The sequence below is a fragment of the Pagrus pagrus genome (assembly GCF_965226575.1).
Source record: "Pagrus pagrus genome assembly, chromosome: 16".
Taxonomy (NCBI): Eukaryota; Metazoa; Chordata; class Actinopteri; order Spariformes; family Sparidae; genus Pagrus; species Pagrus pagrus.
In genome coordinates this window covers 26152994-26162443 of record NC_140200.1, presented here as the reverse complement: position 1 = coordinate 26162443, position 9450 = coordinate 26152994, and the positions used below count along the sequence as shown (strand labels likewise).

Sequence of the window (9450 nt, the reverse complement as noted above, 5' to 3'; positions counted from 1 at the left end):
TAGTGTATAGCGTCAACATGAGCTAAAATGCTGTAATGATGTTTGATATTTATCATAAAGGTCTGAAAAATGAGACGTCTGAGGCTAAATTGAGTACTGCTTATTCAAGGTTCACAACAGTGAAGGTCATTTAATAAGAAACAACTTTAAGTCTTGTATTGCAATTTTTATTTAATTTGCTCAAACAAAACAATGTGTTAGCATGTAAGAAAAGACTAATTAACATGAGAACAGTATGGTACAATGCAGATGATAAAAGAATAAGTCTGGAAACCCATCCATGAAACTTGCTTCAGCCAAATTCATCTCTGCAAATATTCCTGCAAATTCACAATTCTTTCAGTTCCCTCAGCAGAAAACTGGGTTCACAGACAAAGATAAATGTTTCCATCAGCAATCTGACATCAACATGGAGCAGACCTCACTGCAGAGGACAAAACAGATTTCCAAGCGTGTAAAGAGAGAGAAGCTGCTGAACACAAACAGTCTCTTTGACATTTAAATGACATGAGGGAACACAGAACACTGCAGCCAGACTCATCTGGACTTCCAAACAGGGCTTAGGTTCAGAAAAATCATCTCAGAGCGAAGATCATCTTTATACCCCTGTAAGCCTCATGTCTCAAAGGTTTGATTGTACTTCTGAGCTGTAAGAAATTCAACCTCACAACTATATAGAAATAAATCACATTTATGTAAAAAAAAAAAAAAAAAAAAGCAAACAAAGAAGATCTCGGTGCCAAGATGGTTTCTTGGTGGGGAACAGTACCAAGGTCGTTAATCTCTCCCTTCAAATCAACATAATGGAAAAAAGAAAAACAAGCAAAATAACAACTGCATGTGATCATAATGACAGTCCCTAGAGATTATTACTAGTCATCTTTATATCTTTGACATATTAAATGCAACTTCGGAACAAGGCACAAACCACATAGCTTCACAAAGATAAACTCTTCTTGATCAAAACGTTTCACCTGCCATCATGTCCCAAGGACTGAATACAGAGATGGACATCTTCCTTGTTTAGACAAAATGATATAAAAATAAGAAAGGCGACTTTGTTGAGAGTGATTATGTTTAGCAGGAGACTGCCGAGTTGAATCCTTTGGTGAGCTAGCCACACTGTTGGCGACAGAGGCTCAAAGCAACTGTTGTCAGAGTATGCTGGATTGCTCTGTGGGTTTTTGTCTTAAAGTGCAATTGATGCTGTGTAAACACTGAGTACAGGGAGCCTCTTGGCTGTGTGTTTCCATTTAAAAAAGTGGACGAGAAGATGATACAACTTTATCAACAGAGAGAGATGAAATGATCCTGCAATCTGAAAAAGATGCCAAAAACTCCAACACCCAGACCAAAGGATTATGGCATCTGTACATCATCTCAGAATTTGACCCAATCAAAAGCAAATGAGAGAAACTGAAATCTCATCTTTTGTAGCAAAGCTATAACATCCAAGCCCTTGAACACAGTTGTGTTGTATGAGATCCAGATTGACAGCCAGTGATTGAATAACCTGTTGGTAGGATTTCAGGACAAAAGCACGGCATGATGAGAACAAGGCATGAAGGAGCGCTCCACTTTACACACAAGAATCGGTTTTGTCTGTGAAAACAAGCCTGACGATGTCGTGATGACGTCACCAGGTTTATCTCTGCCTCGGCCTGGAAACAACACATTTTTTGTAATAACCACCATTAATACATTTGTAACTGTTAACAAACAGTTAAATGCTTCATAAACAATTTATTAAGCAACTATAAAGGTTTATAAACATCAGTTGCAACTATATAATAAACAATTGCTTAATAAGTGGTTAATAAAGCATTTCATTACTAATTAACAGTAAAATGACTATTAACTAATGTTAATTAACTATAAATTTACCATTTTTTAGTGATGGTTATTATAAAGTGTTATCCATTAATCTAGAACAGGGATTGTGGTGTGTCCAATGAAAAGACGTTAACGAGTTGCATTATGGGAATGGTCAGACTAGGCAGGATGTTTTCAGCCTTTCTTGATTTGATTTAGAAATATGCCTCTCAGATTAAGGTAATGCAATATTAGACTGCTGGACTGCCCCTCTAAGTTACAAATACTGTCACTGTTGCAAGGAAGCCAGAACTATGACAGTATAGTTTGAGTATTCAGACTGCTCCCTTGTGAGCTCTCAATGTGATGTAACAATCAAGATACCATGAATTGACACTGTAAATGCAAAATCACAGAGCGTCATTTTACAGCTTGTTCAGGAGATCTCATCACCTCGGAATCATTTGGATTGTTGTTCTCAACAGCCAAGCTTGTCCTGAAGACCCCACAGTCATGAGGTCTGATTGCATTAGTTCTACGGTCCCTCCTCAGGATGTCATTTAGACAACAAGAGAACAAAATTGTAAGTTGGACTTTTTATCTGTTACCTCGACATGGGATCTTTGAGCAGCAGCTACAGTTTTAGACATCAGTCTCTCAGCTCCTGACATGTCCCTCTCAGGTTGATTGAACTTTGAGCTTTTAATGAAACAAACTCAGCACTGAACTGAAGGAAATGTAGAAACAAAAGTGTTTTTAGAATAAAGTGACAGTTCCCTTATCTATGTAAATGTTAAGGATTTGACAGCGGCAGGAGAAAAAGGCAAAGAAAAAAAAGATGAGACAAACACGTCATCACTAAGCACTGGTGAAATATTAAAATGGCACATTCATGTCCTCATATGGACACCATCTCTTACACATTTGGGTTTTCCTGTGCACATTTCAAAAGGTTTATTTTATAAATGCAGTAAAACAAAGGGTAAAAAAATCAGTTCAGCTCCAATGTGGCTAAAGATACAGTATCCTTGGATTTTATAGAAAAAAAATAAAAAAGGAGAGTTTTATGATTTAGAAATGTTGTTATTCCATGAAATCATGTCTTACAGTGTTGCTCTCATATTCTTTCACATCGGCCTTCAGTTTCACAGAAAATCTGCGATCAAGTCACGCAGTAACATTGTCCAACGGGGGCTCAGGAGGGCCAAAAAGGACAGACAGACACTGATAAATGTTTGGTGGTGGTGGGACTGGGGCAGGTGGGCCTTAGAATAGATGCTACACTTATTGCTTGTTATCAAACTTGTGACAGTTAATGCAATTTCGTGGCAGACTTGTGACCCTCAGCGTATAGAGAAGACGACTGCACACGCACCGAACGGAGTACCTAAATATGACAAACATGACAGAGAAAAGGAGGAGAGGGAGTGTTCAAATCAAAACTGACTGGAAGGAAAAGTTCTATCTACACGTCTGGCCATGGTCAACGAGCACGATGGGCAAGTCAGCACTTTCCGTTGACGGATAAAGTTTGGTAGAGAGCTACAGCGGCTGCTCTGACAGGCAGCTACCCTCCGTGTCTCGTCCACCCGCCACTCAACAGTATGAACAAAGAAATGAGTGTAGAACGTGTCCACAGAGGGAACGACACTTCTGGTTATGATTCCACAGACGAGGAGACAGACGAGAGAGCGTCCTGTGTAAAGGTTGGATTATTGAGCTACTTGATATGGCCTTAGATCTACACTGAAACAGACATGGTTGATAGATACTTTTTTTTTCTAAATAACTTTTTCTCTCTTTTGTACATATTCAGGTTAAAATAGTATTTGAGGAAGACAAGCTTTACAGTGTCCTGCAGTGGTGGACCTCACCCGAGACTGTCAGTCCCCCATACACACTCACACACACACACCCACACACACGCACGCACGCTACCCCTATGGCATTATGGGAAAAAAAGTTTTTATTTTCCATCCCCACCTTCTTCCTGTCTCCAAACTCTCTTAATAAAACGTGCCTTCTGATAGTTAATAACAAGAGTTCTGATTCTTAGCATCGCTGCTCACTTATGGTTAATACAGTATCGTCGAAGAGTTCAATATTGTTTTTTTGTGTGTTTTTTTTTCTTGTTATTATAGGACAAAGAGAGAGAAATCATCTTTGCATAAAGACACTCGCTTCTTTCAGACTGTGCACTGTCCTCCAGGATGCGATGCCCTCAGCGGGGGGAGGAGGAGGAGGAGGAGGAGGAGGAGGGAGGGGAGGAGGAAGGGGGGGGGGGGGTTGGGGCAGGAAGGCAGCAGGAACAGCAGCCTTCGTAGAATGAGTCACAGCTAGCAGAGTTACAAGCCTCCCACCACCACCCTGTCCGTTGTTGATCTGTCCAATGCTGCTCTGCCCCAAAATAATGTCCTCTCTCAGTATTAATATGATTATTGTCATCAGCACTGTCTCAACTGTGTTGTGGATTTTATTTTCCGCCTGTTGTATTGTCATGTCTTAAATTGACTGTGGTTGTCTGTCAGGTCACGTGGATGTAGATGTCTTGACGAGGGAGTCTGGATCCTCTACGCTGTGCTGGACTTGCCCAGCTCCTCCCTGATAGCTGAGGACACAAAGAAAAAAGACTCACTGAGTCATTTTCGACTTGAACTCAACTTCACAAAGATTAAGTAAGAATGAGGAAGCCACCTTAAAGAGTAACTCCACCAGTTTTACATATAGTGTGTTTACAGGTCTTTACAGGGAGAACTACTGCATATGTGAAAAATCCCTTTTGTGGCTCCAGAGGAAGCTGCATGTAATCAGATCATGGATGTATCAAGAAACCTGGACACAGTGTTGGAGATGGCGGGCCGTAAGTGGCACAAAAAACAAAAACATTTGATTACCCCAGAAAATACCCGGCTAACTTCCCGTTTAGCGCCTGGCTAACTTGAATAGAGATAAAATGGTTTGATCCTGTGACTTTTCCAGACTTTCCAAATCTTACTGGAAAGAGTGAATCAAATTATGATGGTGAACGAGTCATTTTGTGGGGTTGTGGCGCTCAAAAAGTGTATCCACCGTTTTACAGATGCTTCTTTCACAATGTAGGCTTATGGGAAAAAGTCTTTTGGGCCACAGTGCGTCGCGTGATGATTACACGGTTTGGCCAGCTTCAAAGCCTGGTGCTCTTCCTTGGGGCTTGAATCTGATAAATTGGCTCCGGTGATGTCACTCAGTGGCTAAGTTGCATTGTGGGTAATGTAAGCATCAGGTTTTGAGAAGGAAGACGAATGCATGGAATAAAAAGGTGATATCTCTTATGGGTCTAACTGTGTTATAGAGTGCTTTTTAAAACCTGACACCTTCATCACCCACAATGCAACTTAGCCACAGAGTGACATCATTCGAGGCAATTTATCAGAATTCATGCAGCTTTCCCTGGAGGTACCCTTTGTGTTATTTTAGTTCATGTTAGTTCAGTTGAGTTCATCAAATGACAACTAACAAATTGCTCCACACGGAACCTTCAGCCAGTTTGTAATCCAGCCCTGCTCATATTTAATTCCTAGTATAACTCGTGTCCTGCGCAACATGACATTTGAACGACATGTTTTGTTACTTGATATGAACTGTTTGGCTAAAAGTTCAACTAAGAAGTTCATAGAAATGGTAGACCTTTCTGAGTTGAACAAGTCACTGGAGCTCTAGTGGCACTTCCCTTCCTAAATGTCCAACCAGCATGAGACTGCCTCAGCCAGCTGTAGCAGTGTCAGCTGGGGCTGCTGTGCTGAAACCCTCAGACAGCTTGTCTGCAGTTTCCTGTCTTCTGCTGCAACAACATGAGTGCTGCGGCTTATTTAGCTCAAACTACAGTTGCAGTGAGTTATGAGTCATAATAATACAGTGTCTTTGATGGCAACAAATTAAATCCTGTATGTTTCTAGACAGTATGCACTTCTTCAGCCAGCATTTTATGTTTCAATACAATTTATTTTCTGAAAATATAAGTTATTTAAACCAGGCCGGTGGAAGAAAGGTAGGAACTGTTGCATTGATGTGTTTAGCGTTTGATATAAAATCTCTACTAGAGAGCCGTCTGATGGCTCTGCTGGTCTTTCTGCGGGATGAAATGTTTGTGAATAGAGAGCACAGCTTTCAATGATAATTACCATCAATGAGCTCTTCTTTTAGCTTTGACAGCTCCTTCCTCATCTCATCCAGAATGTCCTAAAAAAGAAACAAAACACGGTCACATTTCCATGAAACAATGTCAGACCTCAGAGAAGAGACCAGCCAGTGTTGTGGCACCGAGCAGCTCTCATTTCACCTCTCTGTGGACAGTCACATGACACGAGGAGGAGATGGTAACAGAGTTTCCTTTGGCTCTTGGATTTAGTTGGGTGTCGGGACTGCCAACTGGCAAAGGGAGATTCTCTTATTTAGTCTCATTTATGGATTAGCTAATCTCTGTGTAGGGAATCCCTGCGAGATTAGGGCCTAAAGACTCACTTGAGGAAAAACAGATTTGTAAACAGAGTGACAGAGAGAGCATGTGGCTAAATTAGAGTTACGAGCCCTAAGTTTGAGCCACTCTTCTGCCTCACTCTAAGTGACAGTGAGAACAGTGGAGAGTTTGTAGGGTGTCATCAGTCTCACAGTCCCACTGCTGTGACCAGTTGTAGTGACAGATAAGTCCAGCTTCCCTCTGAGTCCTGCCTATCTAACAGGCTCATTCACAGAGGTCAGAGGGAGGAGCTGCCTTACAACAGGACGGGTCGCTGCACACACCCACACTGCTGCACTGGCTGACAGCACTGCATAATTAGTTCAAAAACAAAGAGACCAATGAAAATCCATCGATCAGTGTGAGATATTGACTAAACAGGTGATGAACCCCAAGACAAAAAAACACAGGCATCATCCCACTATAATCACTATATATTATTTAACATCACCATTTTTAACATGCAGGTCATTACTGAAAACCATTTTGATATGATGGACACACACAAAGTCACTATCTTAAAGCAGAATTACACACAGACCTCATACACAGCCCTATTTTATAATAACTGTGGAGAATTTCTGTGATCTTCATCCAGTGCATATCTGATGTCTATAAGAAATTCTACCGCATATTACCTAACATATTTTGCCAAACACAGAGGTCATGTGATAATATTAGTCCCATGCAATTATCAGTGATTTGTATTTTATGGAACATCCCTTTTCTGTTGTCAGACAACGGAACAATTATGACATTTGATCGCAGCTCATAATGTGCTGAATGGCTGTCAGCTGCTGTGCAGTGAGACAGTCTATACTGATGTTTAAATGAGTGACAGAGGAGGTTTGGTTCCTTGGTAATACTAGGATATTATCAAATGTAGTGGTATCAAGTGTGTGGGCAAAAAAAGGAGCGAAACCCAAAAAGCTTTATCAAAAAACAAAAGAAGAAAAAGATCTATTAATTCATCACTTACTACTGAAATGCTGATTGACATGCACATAATATCAGATGACTTCTTTGTTTGGGAATTTTACAAATGCTTTACATACATTCCATCTCAGATTAAGAACACAGATGACCAGTGCAATTATTACAAATCACAGAAAGAACCCAGCTAGTACTGGTACTGGTATGGACGAATCACAACTTCTTCTTAAAATTGGTGAAAGGATGATCCAGGTGTTTACCTACCTGTTTCAATCGGTCATAGTCAACAGCTTCTGTTGGCACACCGTTGGCACTTAAGGATGCAGTAGGTGTAGGAGTGGATTTAGGTCTGTGAGGAGAGATAAAGACCAGAAAATAAACTCAGTGTGAAAGAAAGAAAAAGGAGCCAAGAATGACTGGATAAAACAGGACGCTGGAGGAACAACACTGGCTGCTACATTGCTATCATGTACAGTCGTAGTCAAAACATCCACTCATAAAGAACATGTTCAACATGTCAGTCTTCAGTTCCAGTGATTTTTACAGCTCTCATGTTTCTGTGATGAATGAGTGGAACACAAACTACTTTGTCACAAGAACATTCATGAAGTTTGGTTCAGTAGTGAATTTATTATAGCTCTATATAGAGCAGACGTGCATTTGAATAGTTATTTATTATTTCCTCCTAACTAGATGTCACCAGATACTTTGTGATGAAGAATAGCTCAACTTCACTTCCACAGATACAATCTAGTTTTGTGTCTTTTACTGTATCGTATGTATTTCAGGACTCCACGTTCTCCATGTAGAGTGATGCCACAGCCCACAGATCATTACGTCCCATGCAACATTACACAATGCAAGACAGAACTATTATGAGCATTTTTGGGTCGGACTGAGTTGGCGTTGGATTCATTCATGCAGCTGATGAAAAATAACCTAATGTTTGAGATATTTGTGAATTTTTACATCATTGATGGATGGATGGCTGGATGGATGGATGGACGGATGGACAGATAGATCTGATTCGTCCATATATAACTCATGTGACTAAGTTATGTATTTGCGCTACACATAAAGCCTGCGGTGCCATAAATCCACCAAACATGGTGCTGGTAGTATTACGCTGTGGGGCGGTTCTGCTGCCAGTGGATCAGCTGCTCTAAAGAAAGTAAATGGAATAATGAAGAAGGAGGATTATCTCCAAATTCTTCAGGAAAACCTAAAATCATCAGCAGAAGATTAGATTGGCTCTTGGGTGCAGTTGGGTGTTCCAACAGGACAATGAGCCAAACACACATCAACAGTGGTAAAGGAACAGATCAATCAGGCTAGAACTGAGCTTTTGGAATGGACTTTACAAAGTCCTGACTTGAACCTCATCAGAACATGTGGACTGTGCTGAAGAAACAAGTCTGTGGCAGGAAGCCAACAAGTTTAGTTGAACTTCACTGATTCTGTTAAGGGGAGTGATTAAAAATTCATCCAGAGGACGACCAGAAGCTTGTGGACGGCGATCAGAAGCAGCTAACTGAGGTGAAAATGGCCAAGAGACATTTAACCAATTATTACAATTACTGTATGTATATTTCTGATCCAGCAGATTTGGTCACATTGTCAGAAGACCTATAATAAATTCATTACTGAACCAAACTTCATGAATGTTTTTGTGAAGAAGGAGTTTGTGTTCCACTCATTCATCACAGAAACATGAGAGCTGTAGAAATCACTGGAAGTGAAGACTGACATGATGAACATGTTCTTGTATGTAAGTGTATGTAAATGTTTGACCATGACTGAATGTCAGATATATAACCACATGAAATTGTACAAACTTTATTCAACATTAGACTGAAATGTTCACTGGACCATGGCTGTCTAATGTAGAGCCACAAGGATTCAGCATTTTCTGATGGAATCTCTTGGTGGATAAATCAGCCCTGAACCCTCAGAACATCTTAGAAAGCTCTGTGCTCACTTTGCTTTTTGTTGCTGAGGCGTCTGCTGGCAAAAACCTCTGCAGAATTGTTTGATATAAAATGTGCACATTAAGAGAATACTGCCATAACTGTGGTTATGAGTCAAAAATCCTGGTCATGGCATGCACACACACTGAGCACTCAGCTACACATGCATGTGAACACACACAAGCACACACACACACACATACACAGGTCACAGCAAACTGTGAAACCAAAGGAGAATATTTG

At 40.5% G+C, this 9450-nt stretch overlaps 1 protein-coding gene across 5 annotated transcripts in view; it reads right to left on the bottom strand.

Annotated features, from left to right (window-relative positions):
• Positions 1 to 151: 151 nt before the first annotated feature.
• Positions 152 to 9450, bottom strand: part of enah (ENAH actin regulator) — a 137672-nt gene continuing 128373 nt past the window's right edge. For all 5 annotated transcript variants that reach the window (XM_084376907.1, XM_084376906.1, XM_084376905.1 and 2 more), the window contains 3 exons: positions 7505 to 7589; positions 5973 to 6030; positions 152 to 4420 (listed from right to left, as the gene is read on the bottom strand). In XM_084376907.1, coding sequence (XP_084233033.1) covers positions 4383 to 4420; positions 5973 to 6030; positions 7505 to 7589 — 181 coding nt within the window. In that variant the 3' untranslated portion in view covers positions 152 to 4382. The remainder of the gene's footprint in view (positions 4421 to 5972; positions 6031 to 7504; positions 7590 to 9450) is intronic.